Below are 21480 nucleotides of genomic sequence, written 5' to 3'. Positions count from 1 at the left end.
ACAGAATGAAGGACAGCCTCCTACATCCCATTGCAATGCATTGGGGGCCAAACGAGGCATCGTGCTCTGTGTACGTAGCAATACACACTGGGGGTTGACAAAGAACACCCTCGAACTCCCTATTAAAATGAACTGGACAGAATCAGGTGGATTGTGAAGTACACAAGCTCTTATTTTTATTTGAAGTGTGCTACTGATGTGTAAAGATTTTTGGTGCGCTTATTGACATGGCCTTAGGTTAAAATGTCATTTAGAATAATATGCACCACAAAATGCCTGATTTTTAGAAAGGTTGTATGATACTTTATGCATATTCTCAGGGATGTCATTTCACAAAAATGCCTGGGGTAGTGGAAGTGACATCACATGACCTTTGACCTCTGATGACATCACAGGAAGTGATGTCATTTGACCTCACCCTGAAGTGACATCACGGAAGTGATGAAACAGCCTTTCGCCCCTTCACAAAACAGGAAGTGGTATCACATAGCATTGTTCTTAAGTACACTACGAAAAGTATGGTTACGTTATCACTGTTTTGTGATATACATATGATACAAGAATGGATCACCATATGTATCGTTCAGTGTGTATAGGCCCATATTACCAAATTACTGTGAATGCAAGTAGACGTCCAAGGCCAAATGATAATGATGTGTTATTATATAGCACTTACCCTTAAGCGCTTTATATAGAACAAATATACATACAATATCACCCAACCTGTGTTGGTACTCATTTATCAACCTCAAATGATGAAAGGCTGAATTGACCATGCCGGGATTCGAGCCTGCAACCTGCAGATAACTCACACATTGCATCAGGAAGTGCTGAAATCACTGAGCTATCTTACCGGCTATAGCTTTTTTACTGGCTATAGTAAAATTAGCAATTACATGTATGAATGTTCTCAAAGTCAGAAAGCAAATGACATTCTGCAGTGCACACCATTAAACTGGTAAGTGAGATTTAACAGCAGACCAGTTCATCTGCAGGTCTGGTGCAAAGTGTTACACTTGTGGAACCCACTGTTCTTTTTAAGAAGCCTGAACAAGAAAGCCACCCTCTCCAGAAACAAAGAGCCACATGGCACTGGCCAAAGCCCAAGAGCTTCAATTTATTTGGAGGTAGCAAGGGAGAGCTCAGGGGTCGCAGGTATGTCCCTGCATATTCTTTGATCATTCACGTGTTTATAATGATGGGCTTGCTTGAATTCCACTGACCTTCATGGCATCCATGCCAGAGACTTTTGCCATCCCTTTCATGCCCTCAGCACCCTCTAGTGAGTTGCATGCCAGCATGTCTCAGGGGCCAGGCATAGCAGATCAGGCCACACGACTCCTCATAGAGCTACTTTAGCAGCCAGGGAATGCAAGCATTCTCCTTAAGATGGACAGAAGACTTATATTGCATCTCAGGACACTCAAATCAAAAGCAGACTTTGCAACTCAGCCCCTCAGCTCCTGACCTTCCCTCCTTCCCTCCTTCCCTCCTTCCCTTCACCTATTTACTCACCCTCTGAGGCCATAACAATCCCTAATTGCCATTATTTCCTCTACCTCTGATCTTTACTAGTGGTCAACACTTATTTATTTTCGTTTTTCTATTATCATTATTATTTTAGAACATTGTGGTTACAACAATCTTTGATACCTAATAACAATTAATACATAAAACATCAGATACATGGTTCAAATCTTCGGTCCAGTAAACCCGGGCAGTACTACCCACACCTAGGGATGACCATACGCCTTTGTAACTAAGATGTAATTTAGCACTACCTGCTTGTGTTCCCCATGGAAAGAACTGTAACTCATGTATCGCTTGTCATATCTGTAACTCCGTCATTGATTCCTTTAGTCCTTGTCTACCCGTGTATGTACTATACTTTATCCTATGTAACATTGTAACTAAGCTTTGCACATTCTTGTAACTGCTGCGCCCCCATGCCCCCCGGGTCTGGTGCCCATTACAAATAATAAAACAAACAAACATAATTACTCATTACATTCCAATTAAGTCCTACGCGAAATTATATCTACTTCACAAAAATTCTTCCACATGACATTACAACTTCACAATGTTTCGCTTTTGTTTAAATTGTCTCCATATCTGCAAGATCTCTTTGACCTTGGAATACCAGGCTCATTGAAGGTCTACGTTTTAATGTCATGGAAAACATTAAAAGTAAATAGAAAGAAGTCCTGTTATAAAGCACTCCGCTGCTCTTGAGCTACATTCACGTTATAAGCAATACAAATGAATAAAAATACAATATTGGCTTTATGTATTAAATGCTCCTTCATTTTGCCCTTTCACTTATCCCAAAGCTCTCCCCAGCCTTACCTATATACATAAATTGCAGTAATGTTAAATAACCAGTAGATGGCAGGCTATGCATAGCACATGAATCTCAAACAGATTCACAAGCTTAAAAACATACCCTTAACAAATTACGAGTAAAACAAGAACAACAGAATGCATATGCCAGTGCGTTCAGAAGCATGTGAAGCGGGTCATCGGGATTACGGTGCCCATGGGCTTACCAGTCAGAATTCACGTGGCCACTGAATTGATACCTCGTGGTTGTGTTGGTGCATCTACCCGCTGAACTTATTTTGCCTATTAATTTACCCATTCGAATTCATGCGCCAAATAATGCACCCCTCAAAACTGTGCGCCCCTGAATATGCCCATCTGAATTTCTATGGCACTGGCGAGGGCTAATAGATTTGCCGGGCTCCTGATGACGCCCACCAGATTTCCTGCTGCAAAATGAAGTCAATGACTGTGCCATTAATTGAATACGCCCACTTAATGCCACGTGCCTCGGAATATGTCTATGACAATGGGTATGCCACTGGCTATGCCCGGCAGAGTGTCTGTATCGGTGAACAGGCCCAGCAGAGTGTCTGTATAAGTGAACAGGCCCAGCAGAGTATCTATATAAGTGAACAGGCCCAGCAGAGTGTCTGTATCAGTGAACAGGCCCAGCAGAGTGTCTGTATCAGTTAACAGGCCCAGCTGAGTAGCTATATAAGTGAACAGGCCCAGCAGAGTGTCTGTATCAGTGAACAGGCCCAGCTGAGTGTCTGTATCAGTGAACAGGCCCAGCAGAGTGTCTGTATCAGTGAACAGGCCCAGCTGAGTATCTATATAAGTGAACAGGCCCAGCAGAGTGTCTGTATCAGTGAACAGGCCCAGCTGAGTGTCTGTATCAGTGAACGGGCCCAGCTGAGTGTCTGTATCAGTGAACGGGCCCAGCAGAGTGTCTGTATCAGTGAACAGGCCCAGTAGAGTGTCTGTATCAGTGAACAGGCCCAGCTGAGTATCTATATAAGAGAACAGGCCCAGCAGAGTGTCTGTATCAGTGAATATGCCCAGCAGAGTATCTGCATCTGTGAATAGGCCCAGCAGAGTATCGGTATCAGTGAAAAGGCTCAGCAGAATTTCTTCCCACTCATTGTACCAATCATAATGACTGTGTCCTTGATTATGACTATTATAGAGTTAATCCTTCGTTCCAAGGGCTGGAACGGTGGGTAACAACCGAGCAGCCCAAGTAATGGGCACAAGCAAAGCGAGGGTGGATAACGAGAGCGTGGGCCGTTACCCCCATTCCAGCCCTTGAAACAGGGGATTAAGGCTATTAGCACCCAGGGTTGCCAAAGTGGTAACTCTGGGTGCTTAAAAAAAGAGTATTTGCCAAGATGGCTACCATGGAAAGGGAAGCGAGCGGAGCCCCTCTTCCCTTTCCATGGTGGCTTGCAGGAGCAGAGAGGAAGGAGCAGCGGTGGCAGTGAGTGACAATGCCAAACAAATATTGTAAGTGGGGTGTGGGAAGGGGCACAAAAAAGGGACGGGCGTGGGTGGAAGATGATGGCGGGGTGAGCCGGCCGTCAGGCGGGATGGAATGCAGGCTTTCACCAGTGGTTCTAGCCTGCGCTCCTGGATACCTTATTGGCCGCTGCAAGGGTGTTAATATGTGTAATGTGCCAGTGACAAGGCACATCAGAATGCCTGCGTGGGTGAATACACATATCAACATTTCTCTGATACTTATTTATTTCATCCACCAATTGTGCAATTGGCTTTGCGAGATTCGAACCTATGACCTGCAGATCACACACAGAGTGCAGCAGCCCACCCCACTGCTGAGTTTGGCCATCAAAACTCATCCACATTTCGGTCACAGTAAACTGACATTCTTAGTATGTATTATATCACATGCTGACCCCTAGAATATTGTGCCAAAGAGGAAAATTACCCCTCACTGAGAGGCCTTCATGCCATTACTGGAGGGCCACAAAACTTCACCAAAGGTTTGGGACACCCCTCCTACTTAAGCTGGTAGGATAGCTCAGTGGGTTGGGCTGCTGCACTCTGTGTGTGATCTGCAGGTCATAGGTTCGAATCCCGCAAAGCCAGCACATCCTTTCAAAGTTGATGAATGAGTACCAACTTTTGCTGGGCGATATTGTATGTAAATCTGTTTTCTGTTGATGTGAGATATAGCACATCATAATCTTTACCTACGCCATGTATCTCCATGCTGCAGCGAGGGCAGTGTGAAGGGCGGGCTGTGTTGTGGTTCCCAGGTGGTCTCCCCACGTCTGGTGGTGATGTGCAGCCAGGAAGGGGGCAAATATGCTCTGTTCTTTGTTGTAATGGAATTCACTGGAGTACTACCAGCAACACTGCTGAGATTCTGCAGCTCTTTCATGAGAGTTGATAGCCCCCTCAGGTGTGCCACCCATGCATTGGCAAAGTCAACAGTTTTGGCTGGGATAGGCATTTGCCAGGCACTGCAATGCCAGGCACTCTCTGGTCATAGGATGGGAACAGGTGGACAGTGGGGTGGGCATATGAAGGCAATCCCTTGCAAAGGCCTAGCTAACCTATTATGGACTTAATAACCGATCATGCACTGGAGATGCGGCTAACGGAAGCGACATAATACCCCATACCTTTGGAGTTGCCTTAGCCAACAGAGTTGATAAGGAGTGGGGTGGGGTTGCATTAAAACACAGAGCGGACCTGGACATTTCCCTCTACGATCAGTAAAGGCTAATTTGGCACAGATTTACTGCATGTCCAGCCAAATTTTTCATCTGTCGACGCTTGCGATTTGGTAGTGTTGTATAGGCCACCAAAGAAAGAGCCATGTTTTCTAAAGGGCATGGCGGATATCCTGGTCAACCTCATGCCCACTGTTTCAGACTGCTTCTGTTAGGGCAGGGGTACCCAACCTTTGGTGCGCAAGGAGAAAAAAGTGCATATCGAATTAAAGGGTGCGCAACCGCCATTCTTGGACGCAACATATCAGCGCTCGGTTGGTGGAAAAATTATGGTACCACACATTTTAAATGTATAAACTTAAGACTGCTTATACAAAATTTAAATGTGCAGTACCTACTTACCTAGACCATGTGCAATTGTAGTAGAGGACATTTGCAATGGCTGTTAATGTCATTTGACAGTAAATGGCTGTTACCATTAAATGCTGAGGACATTGAGTGGCCAGGAGGACATTTGCAGACAGATAGGACTGGCCAAATTGTTCAAAAATATGATAGCACTAAATAAACATTACCAGGGGCTTCAGGTTCTAGTGCAACTATTTGGACAGCAATATTGGTCACAAATGGAGGACAGATATTCAGGTGGACTTTGGGGTTCTGCCTGAGGATTTTCTGGGATCTTTAGTGGCAAATGGTTTATTCCTAGAACACAAGACCAATAATGCTGTTTCTTAATCCTTGAGTACTGTATTGTGGACTGTTTTTCTTTAGAAATGTTATGAAGTTTTGCATTTCCGATTGTACAGAGAGTGATCACTATCCTCTTGAGTTAATTTTCCAATAGCCAGAAGGAGGCACCATGAAGAAGATGTCCAACAGCCAGAGGGGATTGAAGAGAATTACTCATGATATGAAAGATATGAAAAGATATTCTCTTAAAACTGTTAAACAGTTCAGAGGCCACAAAATAAATGCCAGTTTGTTTGAGTCTTTGGTTGAAACCATCCGGGACAGAGCTATTGGCAAACGGCAGTGCCCAGTTCAGGCGGTCCATGTTATAGAAAGGGCGAGCCCATGGTTTGATGCAGAACGTAGACTCTCGAAAAGAAAATGGACCCATGATTAAATGAGTGGTGTATGCATGGCTGGGCAGATTTATAGTTTCTAAAGGGCATATAAAAATTGCTTACAGACAAAAAAAAAAGAATTATTGTGAAACAATGGGAGCTTTTAGAGAGGGCCATGTTTTCAAAAGACACCAAATTGTTTTATGTTTAATGCAATTGTTGAGACAGGCATTATGCCACCTCCTTCGACAAGTAGTCCTTGGACCATCAGCCTCCCCAAGGCCAGTAAGCTATTCTCTAAATGTTTGTTTTTCAGACTGGAAGCGTGCGCTCAAACTAACAATATAGTGACGCCCTACCAATCGGGTATCAGGGGAGAGCTTAGTACAGAGGTTCACTGCTTCACTCTGAGCATCATACTGGAAAAATATGGTAAGGTTAAAGGGAGGGATGTTATTTGTGGCTTTTTTCAGATTTGGAGAAAGCATTTGATTTGATAGAAATATCTTAATGCATCAGTTATATTTTGTTTGGGTTCTTGATGGTTTCATAAATCTTATCCAACTGGACAGGCAGACACCTCATCATTTGTCCGATATACAAGATCGGGAAATTATATCTATTTTTTCCCACAAATAAAGTGAAAAGTAGGGATGTCGCTTGGTGTCAGAATCGGAAACTACCACCCCCGAAGACTCCTCACATGACTCCTTAGAGGAATCCTCCTTAGTAGATGTCTTTGGTCTTCTTCTCTCCTCCTTCTTGATCTCCTGCGGGTCTTCGTCTGTCTTGGTGCTCTTCCTTCCCTTCTTGTCCTTCTTGCGCTCGTAGAGATAGGGACGAGCTCCGCTTGAGGCCACCCTGACAGTGGTAGGAACAAGCTGTCAGGTGGACCCAGGGGAGCCAGTCCCGTAACGTCAGGGAAAAAGCCAGTGACGGCAGAAAAAACCCTGTTAGATGGTGAGTCCTTGCTGGCAGGGAGTGTGTCGGAAGTGGAGGGCTGATGTCGAGAAGGATTGGAAGAGAGTCCACTGCGATCCAAGGAAGGCTAAGCGGAAGCTGTACACGAGTAGTCAGGAGGAATGGTAAGGAGAGTGAGCGGGAGCGAAAGCGTAAGCACAAGAGTCAGGTATCTAGCGAAAGCGAGAGAGAGAGCAAGCGGGAGCGAAAGCGTATGCACCAGAGTCAGGTATCTAGCGAAAGCGAGAGAGAGAGCAAGTAGGAAAGAAGTAACGGAGAGGCACAAAGGATGGCTAGCGAAAGCGAGAGAGAGAGCAAGCGGGAGCGAAAGCTTAAGCACCAGAGTCAGGTATCTAGCGAAAGCGAGAGAGAGAGCAAGCGGGAGCGAAAGCGTATGCACAAGAGTCAGGTATCTAGCGAAAGCGAGAGAGAGAGCAAGTAGGAAAGAAGTAACCGAGAAAACAGGGAAGCCAAGGCGGGTTGAGTACTAGGTAGATAAGTATCTAGGGACCGAGCTCAAAGAGCGGCACTGCAGGCGATGTTAGCGAAAGGCTGACAATGCGAGTTGCAACGCACAGCGTTGTGGGCGTGGCTACCTTTTAAAGGAAAAAGGACCAAAAAGACTAGAACGGTAAGGACCGCAAGGTGCCTAAGTAAGCCTCCATCTTTTCCACAGCATCCAGGGTCGCGTTGTGACACTTGGCCCCAATGTATTCCTTCCAGACATTGACCCTAGTACTTCTTTTAGGAAAGTTAATCCACCCTCCTGGAAGATTAGATTTTTTAGCACGCTTCTTTATGCTGATGACACAACTATTTTGGACATAACCTCGGCAGGTATCCAACAGGGCCTGCTATACACAAATTACTATTTTGGGAACTATAGTTCAAAATTAATTATGATAAAAAGAAAAATGATGACGTCAGGAAAAGGGTGAAACCGTATAGCTGGTTTTTAAATTAATGTTGAGATAAGGAGGTAGACTCATTTTTATTTGAGTCCATTCTTCTCAAGGAGTGGTGCTTGGGTCAGTCATTTTAAGAATACAGCTGAAAGGGAGTCATTAAGGATTAAAGTGCTTTGTAAGATTGTATTAACATGTTGGGCATTCAAATTGGACAAGTGCCTGACGGTATATCAGAAAAAGATCTATTCCATCATTTTTTGTGGGAGCAAAATCTGGGATTGTTCAAACTGTCATGTCTTGGAGGGGTTGCAAAATATATGCCTGTGCCAAATAGCAGGCCTCCCTCCAGGTACACCTGGTAGCACCTTATGAGCTGAATTGGGGGTTGTTCAGTTGAAAGGTGTCGGCCCAGTTAAGATTTTTACCATATTTTTCTAAAGTACATCTGGGATTTTCTGCTAATCATTAAGTGAATGTCAAAGTAAGTGCGATTGCAGCCTCCCCTGATAAAGCAAAATGCTTGTAGTACAGGGAGTTGTAAGGCACTGTCATTTGGATAGTGGGGCGGGATATAACTAAATTTGGCACATTAAGTCAACTCGAAATAGCTCTTAAAGCAAAAGATTGTTCAATGGGGAGAGAGGCAGAAGTCCAAAATATGCATAAGCTGACCACTTATACCTACCTTACATGCAGACTTATGTACACATATACGACAGCAAGGAGACATCTGTGAAATAAGATCCCCAGAATGCAGGAGGCTGATGCTAATGGTACGTTCTAATTCACCCACTGCTGAATAAATTGAGATGATGTGCCTGAGGAATCACAAAGAGTGCCCGCAAAATGTGCTTAATTTTCTTAATTGTAATGATAAGGTTTCTATATATACCTTGTTTGACTAGGTTGAAGCTGTTTTTTTTTTATAGCAGGCTTGTTCTAATCTATGTGAATTTTATGAAATATGATACATGTTTTTAAATGTTGCCAACAGTTAATGGAGAAATATGGTAAAATAAACATTGATTGAGTAATACTGGTCATTACGTGGTAGGCTTTACAGATCACTTCACTGGGGCTTTGGAGGCTACCTCCTAAAATGCATTTTGGCATGTAATGGCATATAGTCCAGCCTATAGCGCCAACGTCCTGTTAGAGTGGTGAAAAATGTGTTGTGAACACATTTTTCAGAAGGATTTGGGGCCTCTTTTTTCTGTGCAAAATGTTTTTTCCACAAAAGTTAATGGCACACGTTGGTCAAAACTTTGAACATTTGAAGACCACTTCATTAGAGGGGTGTGGTGGTATTTTGATTCATTAATTGGCTTGTTAATTCAAACTTATTATCAGTAACTTAACTGGATTTGGATATGGGACAGATTAGTTATGAAAAATGTGGCATGCATTTGCCTTCTCTTCCCATTATCCATGTGGCAGATGGGCAGAGTATCAAATGATTTTTCCTCTAGGGCCTCATTACGAGTTGGGCGGTATACCAGCGGTAAATCTGCCGGAATGCGGCCCAACTGAATTACTATTACTGCCATTTGGTCTGGCAGAATTACTGTTGGATTAAAAGTGGTGGTGGCAGTGTAATTCCACATTATTTTTAAGTCCATTCGACTTAATGGGGATTTTTGGGTGGAATTACCGTGGCAGAATTTCCGCTGCAGCAATTCTGCCAAATCTGCCGATTTTTCAGCAGTGAGTGGCAGAATTTAATGTAGGTAAATCCTCCACTCCAGGCACGCCCTTGTAATTTGGTGTGTTGGTAAAATGGGTGGTAACTTAGTTACCACCTATTTTATCACTTACCACCATATTCGTAATTAGGCCTATGTAACAATAAACATAGGTGACACTAAAAGCAATATTACGGATAAATATAATGCATGGTGCCATCAATCACAAACCTCACTTGTACAAAAAGCAGTGCAAGCAAATGATTTAATAAAGGAAAGTTGGGTATGCATGCATATCCAACCTATTTCTCCATTATGCTCCTACTAGCTGCACAAAGGAGCAGAATATGCGCATTTTCTCCAAGACACACACATGGGCATGTGGTACAATTATTTAGCTCATTAATACATTCGTCAGCCGGGCAAAATATCTGAAGATGACATCGTTTTAACAATAACACTGCAATAATAAGTACGGATATTTTCTGAAAAATAATTTGCATGGTGGCAAAAAACTGAAATCTTGCATCTATAAAAATTTGCCAGCTGGAACTACAGCAGGCTCATTGGCCAACATTCTCGCACAATCCATGACTCTGGGCTATACTGCTACTGAGGTCTCATCCCTCCAGCACCTCCTTCTAGGCCTCCCTACTAGGCCTCCCTACCATGGCCCAGACCAACTGGCAAGCAAGATATTAGGGTGCCCCGAGCAACATGTGCTCCCGAGCTACACTTTGGGGATCTCTGTGTTGGGGGATATTAATCTCTGACATGAATAGCAGAAGACCGGGTGAAGTACCATTGGGTCTTGTGGCGAGCATGGTCCTAAGATGGTTGGATGTGAGTCCTACACATGATGAAGGCCAGGTGGCCGGCTTTCTGCCTGATCTAGTCCGACCACCGTGGGATACCATTTGCTATATTCTTTATAAAGCAATAACAGCTTCAGTCTGATCACGAGAGGGTTTCTGAGTGGCTACTCAGTGGCACAAACCTAGACCTATCATGGAAGGTTCATTGAAAGAGGCCCCTGAGACAGCTCGGACCCCAGTACCTTCAGCCGAACCAATTGAGGCCTTTGCCTTCTAAAACCACAGATTAATACGCTTGCTTGATTGCGTTTCCAAACTTAAAACCTGGTATGGTAGAAACAAGAATGGAATTAATAATAGCAGCTGGATAAGCAAGGCCACAAAGCAGCGCTTCGAAGCCATAACAATGGCAGTAGGAGCTTCACAAATATCAAATAAAAAATAACATAAAATTGAATTCGACCACTACACACTTGAATTGAATTACATTGAGGGCTAACCTTTTCTTTCCTTCAAATGCCCTTTGCGAGGAGCTCCCTCCCTTCTTTCATTATAACATTTCATACTTCAAAACTGAATTGGGAATTAACAGCAAAACTGACCAGTGCTCACTTAAACCAGAATTTGACATGGCTAATTAATATGTCCCTCCTTTCAGGGGCTGTTCCTTTAGATGTAAACCCGCTGTTGACAACATCCCTAGATCCTTCCAAGCCAACAGATGTTTGACCCACTTCACTTCTGCCTTTTCTGGCTAACCTGCTGGAAACAGCTATAACGCAGCTGCTGCCTTACTTTGTAAAGGACACAAATCTATTGGACACACGTAAGGCAGGGTTTTCCCCTCTGACAGCATGCAAGCCTTTGCGGTTTTCATTCTGAAGCCATTCACAGGCTGGTTTCAGACTCTTCATTCTGTTGAACCTGTCAGGGGCTTTTGAAATGATCAACCATTCCATTCTTCTGGGATGGCTGCATCAATTGGAATCAGGGATACATTCTTGAAAAGACTGAGATTGTTGCTCATCTATAGGAATCAAGTGGTGGCCTTGGATCCTTTGCCACAGACAGGAAGCAAGTGGTGGCTCAGATCGTTCATCACAGGCAGGAAGCAAGAGGCGGCTTAGATCGTTCCTCCCAGACAGCAATCAAGTAGTGGCTCGGATCCTTCACCACAGACAGGAAGCAAGTGTTGGCTCAAATCGTTCATGGGCAGGAAGCAAGAGGCGCCTCAGATCGTTCCTCCCAAGCAGGAATCAAGTAGTGGCTCGGATCCTTCACCACAGACAGGAAGCAAGTGTTGGCTCAAATCGTTCATCATGGGCAGGAAGCAAGAGGCGCCTCAGATCGTTCCTCCCAGACAGGAATCAAGTGTTGGCTCAGATCGTTCATCATGGGCAGGAAGCAAGAGACAGCTCAGATCGTTCCCCCCAGACAGGAATCAAGTGTTGGCTCAGATCGTTCATCACGGGCAGGAAGCAAGAGACAGCTCAGATCGTTCCTCCCAGACAGGAAGCAAGTGGTGGCTCAGATCGTTCATTACGGACAGGAAGCAAGAGGTGGCTTAGATCGTTCCTCCCAGACAGGAATCAAGTTGTGGTTCAGATCCTTCGCCAGAGACAGGAAGTAAGTGGTGGCTCAGATCGTTCATCAGGGACAGGAAGCAAGAGATGGCTCAGATCGTTCATCATGGACAGGAAGCAAGAGGCGGCTCAGATAATTTCTCCAAGACAGGAATCAAGTGGTGGCTCGGATCCTTCACCACAAACAGGAATCAAGTGTTGGCTCAGATCGTTCATCACGGACAGGAAGCAAGAGGCGGCTCAGATCGTTCCTCCGAGACAAGAATCAAGTGGTTGCTTGGATCCTTCACCACAGACAGGAAGCAAGTCGTAGCTTGGCTCTACCACCCTATGGATCTTAGGAACAAGAAATAATAAGTGGCATGGCTCACATGTTTCCGTTGCCCCCTCTGCTTTTTTAATCTTCCCTTTAAGCCAAAGGGCAAGCTCTTAAGACATCCTGGCATGTGATTCAAAATGTAGGTGGATAGCACCCAACTTACCTCCTGTCTTCAGTGGTATCTGGAGCAACAAGCATTAACAATGAAGAATATATGTAGGAGTTGTGATCATAGAGGGAGCAGAACGCATTGAAATCCAAGGGCCATGTTAGACAGCTTTCCATAAGGGTAGATGACTCACACTGTGATTTCCCTGAACTGAGGCATAATGTTATGACACTCTGGCTTTCAAAAGTCAAATAAAGGCCCGGTCCAAAACTTGTTTTGTTCACAGTTGAGACCTTTGAGGAGGAGGATCATGTGCTTTCCTTTCTCACATTGTGTGTCACTGTTTAACGTGTTTGGTCTTGTGCGGCTTGGATAGTACAACTCAGTATTTTTGGCAATGCCCAAATCCTCAATTTTCCCATCTCCAACTTATCCAAGCTACTGCTGTTCGCCTTCTTCTTCATCTGCAGCCAGTGCACGCTCCCAGCGGCAGGGGCCACATGGTCGCTACTGCCCTTGGACGCATGCCCTGTCTGCCCGGGGCAAAAGGAATTTTACTCAAATCAGGGTGTATAGTAAATGGAGGATTGGCAAATCGAGGACTTAATTCTATCCAGAAGACATTTTGCCACTACATTTGGATGGCAAGGTGACTTTTGATGAGAAGCTCTCTACAGAAGCAAGGGTTCTATGTTCTTTTGCAAAGAGTTTTTTAATTGGTTTTTTATGAAACGTTTTCATTGAAAAAACGAATTGATTTATTTTTTCTTCATATTTTGAGGGTTCCCTCCCCAGGGCCCCACTTTCCTGTTACGTAATCCCTATCCCTACCCCCCCTACCCCTTCAAGCACCTTACCCACCCCCCTTTATTTTTCAATGAGTTTTTTCGGAGAATATTTTTAATTAAAAAACTCATCGAAAAAAACCTGGTGGCAAAACGACAGTATACCGAAGCAAATAGTCATAAAGTGTGAAGAGGGGGCACCACAATATAGTTCTGGATTATCTAAAGCATTTTATACATACATGTACAGTGGAGCAGGGGTTCAGGAAGGATCTGGGGAGGGGACTATCGGTTGACAACTAGGATGCACCCTCAAATGGACAGTCTTCTTTTAAAGGAACAGTTTTCAAGCCCAATAAGGTGGAGATTGACTTGACGTCGGGTGTGGTTGGCAATGCCAGTGGTGAGCTGGGAATAGAGCGAAGGAACGAAAGTAAGAGGAAGCACAAGGAGCACAGGAGGTACAGAGAGTTTGAGGAGAGCTTGAGAGTGCTTGGGGGTAAATAGCAATCAATGGAGTTTGCAAGGTGGGGGGTCACCCCCATGATAGACGTAATGACTGGAAGGCGGAATGTGAAGACGCAGCGATTGTGCATGGACATGCATCCCAGGCAGAAGCATAGTGCTGGAGTGTGTAATGATCAGGGAAATGTACATACTGGGCGGGTCGCAAAGTTACGTACCTGTGCCAGGGGGGTTGAAGGAGTGAAGATGGACTATCATAAGGGGGCTGGGGCAGTGATCCAGCTTGCTGAGGCAAGAGTGGCAATGAGCCTTGGTAGAGCAAAAGGTGAGAAAGGGGCACCTGAGAAGGAGGTTCATCGTGGCAGCTGTACAGGTGCAAGGAATGAGTTGCGGTAGTCTCAGGTCGCTGTCAAAGAGAATCCCAGCGTACAAGCTGTAGGGGGTGCAGTGAGGGTGTCAGGAGGAGGGGAGAAACAAGTGGAGGAGGGGTGAGGCATTGATGGTCAAGCAAATCACCTCAGATTTGGGTGAATGGAGCATTGTACAGTGAAGCTCCATTCAAGGTTGAATGGCGGTCGGGAGTTAGTGCTGCAGGCGTTAAGCTTGTGGTGGAGAAGGAAAAACGGAAAATAACGTGGCTGTTATTGGCAAAGAGATGATATGAGAATGCAAAGTTAGGAGATGAGTTTGCCAATGAGAAAGGTATAAAGAGCAAAAATGAGGGGACAAAGGACAGACCCTTGAGGGACCCCAGGAGGTAGAGAGGTTGCAGAGCAGGCTCCTGCATTGCGGGATACAGGAACTAAATACTCAGATAAGTAAGAGGCAAACCTGGCTAGCACAGTACCCTGGAAACCAAGGTGAGAGAGAGTCCTGGGGTGGAGTGGTCAACGGTAACAAATGTTACGAGTGGAGTGAACATATGATAGTTATAAAATGTTGGTGAGCACTGTTTCTGTGGAGTGCTGGCTGCAGAATCCTAACTGGAGTGTGATGCAGCCGAACACATGCTCCTCCAGTTAAGTGGAGATACGGTTGACCACCATGCGCTCAAGTATTTTAGAGCAGTGAAGGAGGAGGGTGACGGAATAGTTGTTGGCAGGATTGTAGGTGTCAGCCATTTTTATTTTCATGAACATCATGACTGTGCCACTCTATAGCAGGGTGTGAAGATCCCAGAGTTCAAGTTGAGCTGCTTTGAGTTGAGTTGAGGAGATGGGTTGGTAGGTTCAAGTATATTCCTATTCTCATGTAACATAAGACCATCTCTTCTTAAGTAAATACACACATGCACCCAACCTGAGCCCTCAACACTTGTGTATGAGCGCAACACAAATAAAATATCATATCATATCTTTTATCCCTCAAAGACAATGAGGGTGGGCGGCAGAGCTTTCTTGGTACTGGCCAGACTATGCAATTCTCTCCCCTCATTATTGTTGCTCATTTAGCCTCATTTAATGTGTTGGAAACTTATGAAAACGACCTGGTGTACTACAGATGAAAGCCAGCTGACCTAGAAAGTATCGACTCGCTTTCTCCTTTTCCCCCTAGCGCCAAGATGCCTCTGTAGATGAAAGAGTGCTCACAAACTGAACATACATAAATACACACATGCACCCAACCTGGGCCCTCAAAGACATTAAAAGAAGGTCCAAGGTAGGTCATGGAAGGGGACAGGGAATCAGAGGGTCTTTTTAGTGGGGTTCCCCATTAATTTCATACATTCTTTGCAAAGCTTAGCCCCCTATGGTTAGTTTGGTGAACAGCCGTTTTGATGGTTTCACCGCCCGCCTTACCAAGTATTGCTAGATTTACTTTTTTGTTTTTAGAAAAACGGACCTACCTTTTCAGCTAGTCTGAAAAGTTAGGTAATTCTTTTCATTCATATGTTTTAACACATTAGGTTCTTTCATGGCAACAAAAAAACATTTAAATATAGTTAAGGCTCTTACCTGGTTTGCCGGTAGGTGCCCCTGGTGTCGGGACCACAGAAGTAGTCACGGCTTGCTTGGTTGCAGAGCTCCGTGATACGGTGGGTCCCGTAGCTGTGCTTGAGTGGTCTGCAGGTCCAACCAACGCTAACGGGCTTTTGCTGGGACCTGTGTCTGAGGGACCACTGGTTGCGGTCTGAGATGAGGTGGAGGCTGTTGCGGTGGAACTGGAGAGGGTGGCAGACCCAGAGACGCTGGATGGTTTGCTAGAGGACAGTGTTGTTAGGCCCAAGGCTGAAGCGACCGCTGGGAGCCCATTTGACACCGGGCTGGTTGCTGGGCTGATTACTGCAGAAGCGGGCGTGGAAGAGAGATTTTGGGTGGAAGCTGGTGCAGCCGTCATTTTGGATGTCAGGACTGGAGTGCCCGCTGTTTTTGTTGTTGGCATTTGCACAGCTATCGACACCACAGTGCTTGCTGCTTGTGTTGCTATTGCCGGAGTGGGTTCTGTCGTCGTGGCCAAAGTAGCCAAGGGAAGGACTGTTGGCGCTGGGCTTGTGTCTGCAGCCATCAATGTAGTCAAACTGGCAAAGCCTAAAACGAGACACAAAAAAGGGACAAAATTAGAAGACGGCGGGACCACTTTCTTGGACTGATCCCAACCTCAGGAGGCTGGTCAGTACCCACAGTACAAACTCACCTTGCATCAACAAGGTCCCCTTACGAGTCCTGTTCTTTTTAAGCTAACAGTTCTATGCTGCGACTTTTAGTTTCGATTTTCCATAATCTGTATGAGCCTCCAAGCCCCAGCATGCATTGTGCTGTTATCTGAGAATCCAGGACTGGGTCAAGGTGCTACTGATGGCATGGAGCCAAAGCACAGCTCTTTCATAGGCACTAAAAGTGAAGTGGCCTCAGATTCCATCGCTGAGCCCCTACCCCCTCCTCCTTACACTTCACTCCTCCTTGACCTCAGCGTGAACATCATTTAACAGAATACGTTGTTGCCTGTGGAAGCACCATTTCTCAGCCTAGTTTACTATCTTGGACCCTATCCCCCTGCCTCCACAGCTGGGACTTGTAATGTTTCCCCATGCCAAAAGTGGGTCTCCAGCCCCAGAGTGCAGAGTGCTGTTTGCTTAAAAAAAAAAAAAAAAAAAAAGTCAGGACTGTTTGAAAGTAACGTCTTGGTAACGTATGTGGTCTTGTATAGCGCCTGTCTGCCACTATTGGTGACCTCGCTGCACTTGGCTCTGAAAATAAAAAGCGGGTCGGAGTTAGTGGGATAGTGGGACAGGAAGAGCATGTGAAACCTGTGGTGTTGCTGAGTGCAGGCCGGGAGTACCTGGTTCCTGAGTGCCAATCTGCTGGCTATGGGTTTGGAGGAGAAACTTGGAAAAGTTGAAACTTGAAGGTGTCACATATGACGTGACATGGGGTGAAAAGGAAATAGCTCGTGCAAGCGATACATTAACCATAACTATGATAATCATGACATGTTTACTTGATCACAAAAAGTTGGTGTCTTACTGTTCAGCTTGCTTTAATGAACTCATTCCTTGACGTGTAGGCGTGCCCGCCCCCTGGACGCAGCCCCTGCGCACACAGCTGGCCCCAGAGGTTTTCCATCACTGCTTCGTGACAGCACGACTGCCCACAGTTCCCTGTTATCGCGGGGGAGATGGTTTTCCTGACCCCGCCTCCTCTACAACATCTAATACAGAAGGGCCGCCGGCTAAAGAACTAGGGCACGGATCTGGCAACACTGACAGGCGGACTGGGGAATTAATTGGAGTGACCCCCTCTACCGCGCTCTGGCCAGGGCGTCCCAGGCACCCGGCCGAGTGCTCCCAGCGGAATGTGTTGGCATCCATTCTGTACCATCAAAGGGTGAGAGGTGACAGATAAAAGAAGTCAGGGGGTAGGGCAGCTCTTTGTTGTCATGGGGACGGAAAAGGCCTGACAACTGTGATGAATTTGAAGGGTTTGTTTGTGTGTAGGGGGTCTGCTGGCTGGAAATAAACAATAGAAAATGGCAAATTAATAGCGCCGTTCCTTTCTTCCATCCGGACCGGCGCTTTTCCCCTGAAACCAACAATTAGAGTGTCCTGTTATTGGGAGGTCTAGTCATATTGCATAATCAATGGGGGGTACAGCTCGAGGAGGATACATGCCGGTGTGGACTGGGAACCAAAAGAGGCCCTGGAAATAGCGTTCAAAGTGGCCCCATATTACACATTTTCAGCAAGCCCAACCCTTTACCTATGACAAAATAGGTTACCACACAAATGAAGCCCAGGGTGCAGAGGCCCACCGGGAAATCTCCAGAGTTCCCTATAGGCCAGTCCACCCCAGTTCTGTTTTTTTCTTTTCCCTTCCATCTGAAGTAACTTAAGGTCCCTATCATGGGAAGTAACTTAAGTTCCCTGTAAGGTCCCTTCAATGGGAAGTAACTTAAGTTCCCTGTAAGGTCCCTTCAATGGGAAGTAACTTAAGTTCCCTGTAAGGTCCCTTCAATGGGAAGTTACTTAAGTTACCTACCATGGGAAGTAACTTAAGGTCCCTACCATGGGAAGTAACTTAAGTTCCCTACCATGGAAAGTAATGTAAGGTCCCTTCAATGAGAAGTAACTTAAGTTGCCTACCATGGGAAGTAACTTCAGGTCCCTACAATGGGAAGTAACTTAAGTTCCCTACCATGGGAAGTAACTTCAGGTCCCTACAATGGGAAGTAACTTAAGTTCCCTACCATGGGAAGTAACTTCAGGTCCCTACAATGGGAAGTAACTTAAGTTCCCTACCATGTGAAGTAACTTAATTTCCCTACCATGGGAAGTAACTTCAGGTCCCTACAATGGGAAGTAACTTAAGATCCCTACAATGGGAAGTAACTTAAGATCCCTACCATGGGAAGTAACTTCAGGTCCCTACAATGGGAAGTAACTTAAGTTCCCTACCATGAGAAGTAACTTAATTTCCCTACCATGGAAAGTAACGTAAGGTCCCTTCAATGGGAAGTAACTTCAGGTCCCTACAATGGGAAAGTTCCCTACCATGGGAAGTAACTTAATTTCCCTACCATGGGAAGTAACGTAAGGTCCTTTCAATGGGAAGTAACTTAAGTTCCCTACCATGGGAAGTAATTTCAGATCCCTACAATGGGAAGTAAGTTGGGTTCCCTACCATGGGAAGTAACTTAGTTTCCCTACCATGGGAAGTAATGTAAGGTCCCTTCAATGGGAAGTAACTTAAGTTCACTAACATGGGAAGTAACTTCAGGTCCCTACAATGGGAAGTAACTTAAGTTCCCTACAATGGGAAGTAACTTCAGATCCCTACAATGGGAAGTAACTTAAGTTCCCTACCATGGAAAGTAACTTAAGTTCCCTACCATGGGAAGTAACTTCAGATCCATACAATGAGAAGTAACTTAAGTTCCCTACCATGGGAAGTAACGTAAGGTCACTATAATGGGAGGTAACGTAGAAAGGAGTCACAAAAGCAGTTGAGAGCTAACCATTTGCACACTGTGCAAAGAACAAGGTCGCCCAGACACCCCTCCACTAGGGCAGGCATTACCATGCAGTCTGACATCATTGATTGGAAGTTGTACGTAGGCAGATACTGTTTTGTTTCATGGCTTTTGTTTTCGGAAATCAACACAAATGATGGTGATGGAAGTGGGGGAGGTTTCCGACCACTGTATCCTGGACATGCTGGAGGCTAAACACCAGCTGTGTAGGACCCTCTAGGAATATCCCTGCACATGGCCAAGATGAGTAATTACTATTGTCCGTCTTCCAGATAAGCATCATACCTGTCTGTTTCTGTTTGGCACCCCAAACTCAGGCAAATACTTAGAAGAGAAGAACATGGAGTAACAGGTTTGCAAAGTCCTGCACTGCTGTGTTAAAGTGTTCAGACCCATGTCATCGGCAGCGCATGCCACACATAGGAACTCTGCCGTCGTGTTATCTAATCTGTAAAGAGGACTATAAGATGGGAAACATTCTTTTCATGTGTGGTAATTACTAGGGGCAAATAAATATAAGTTACAATTTACACCAAAAATACCTGTGTTGATGGGAATTCAATTTTCTTGTAACTTGCCTAGGATACCCCGGTCGCCAATGAGAACTACTTTTTACTCCCTAAAATAATCCCTTTACGCCGAACTGCCAAAATTTAGTAGTAAAGACACTCGGACCTCAAACACTTACCTGGGGAGTTGACTATTGCCATGGTTACCGCACTTCTTGTGGGAAAGTGAGAAAAGAGGACGCCTGTAGGCCAGAGGAGTTGTTCAGAATGTGGGATCTGTTAGCACAGATTTCAATGGACATAAATCAGGAGATATGTGCCTGATAGGGTTACAACATGGGTCTACATAAAGACATGTTTTGATGTATGGTTGTGCGCCTGTGTAAAGACCTCTGAGAAGTGGGGCTAGATGGATGCCCAACTCCAGGCCTCGAGTACCGGATCTATGTCGGTTTTTAAGGATACCCCTCATTAATATTCATGAGATAAATTTGCATACAATGATTCTAAATGTATGCAATTCTTTCCGCATGAATATTAATGAGGGATAGCCTGAAAACCCATCAGGATTCCGGCCCTCGATTTGGACCAGCCTGGTTCAATGAAAGCCACTAGGAGACGCCAAGGCTCTGCGTGTGGAGGCTGAACATAGCGCTCAGTAAGTAGTGCAGCATCCTGGTGTGGTCCAGGCAGAACCACTGGGCCACCCTATTGTCCCCCCCAGCCCCTTTACCCTAGTGAACCGTCAGGCCGTCCATGTCTAAAGAAGCCACACAGTGGTGAGAGCCCTAACTCCTACTGTCCACTGTGAGTGGGGCCCTCATACTGCAGCACAATGCAGTGGCTATGTGACACACCACTAGCATCCGGTATGGTGGAAATCCATGCAGGCAACTCAGTGGGATGATATAATAATCAGGCCTGGGATCTGTATGTCACATCTTGGAAAATATCCATGTTGGCCTATGGGATGCACAGAATTTGGGGGAATTATGGAAACATGTAAAATATTTTAACTATGTGTTCTAAATGTGGAATAATTATACAGTTATTTGCATTGAAAAGTGTGTTATGTGTGCTATTAGTTAAGGATGAATAACTTGCACATTTTGCTAACTGGCGAGACAGTTTCTTTACATGGGGGACACGTGACTCTAAACAATAGAAGCTCCACAAAGACCATTACCTGGTAAACAATGTTTTTCTACTGGGGCTTGTGAATCCGTTTAGATTAGAACCACATCAGGGCTCAAGTCGAGGGTACACGCGGGGGGACGGAGTCCACCCACTTCTTTCAGAGGGTGGTCTCAGTCCCCCACAGCTAAATTGAGAAATACTGAATTTCTTCTTTGAATGTATGCATTAAAGCTGACCACAGGGATCAAACTAGTCGTCAAGTTTGTAGGCCGGGCACTTCACCACTGCAATATATATCCTGATGAAAAATAACAAACAAGTTTAAAAACATGCACACCTTTTAACGTTTTCAAAAATACTATTAGAATAAAATATCCTCTCTTGGTTTTGTGTGTGTGTATTGATTTTATGAAAGGCAAATGCCATTCGTCCCGTGCAATTTGGGTGGCTATGCAAAGCCAATTTAATAAAATGTGCATATTTCACCTTCATTTGCTAATTTCTGGCGACGTCACATCCCATTGCATTTGTTGATGAGTCCCCCCTCTTTAATTTTTAGGACTTGACCCCTGAACCACATGCTATGTATAGATCAGCGAGCAATATATTACTTTGGAGGTGGGTGTCCCGATGGAACAATTGAACATAAATGTC

The 21480-nt window shown here is 45.1% G+C and overlaps 1 protein-coding gene across 1 annotated transcript in view; it reads right to left on the bottom strand.

Annotated features, from left to right (window-relative positions):
• The window catches only part of PODXL (podocalyxin like), a 255685-nt gene that overhangs the window by 127071 nt on the left and 107134 nt on the right, over nt 1-21480 (bottom strand). Inside the window, exon 2 of the mRNA XM_069629631.1 lies at nt 15670-16242. Within this exon, the coding sequence (XP_069485732.1) occupies nt 15670-16242 (573 nt within the window). The remainder of the gene's footprint in view (nt 1-15669; nt 16243-21480) is intronic.

This window comes from Ambystoma mexicanum, chromosome 12 (assembly GCF_040938575.1).
Source record: "Ambystoma mexicanum isolate Mex_15411 chromosome 12, UKY_AmexF1_1, whole genome shotgun sequence".
Lineage (NCBI taxonomy): Eukaryota > Metazoa > Chordata > Amphibia > Caudata > Ambystomatidae > Ambystoma > Ambystoma mexicanum.
The sequence above is the reverse complement of the archived record's forward strand: the minus strand, read 5'-3'. Positions and strand labels throughout refer to the sequence as shown.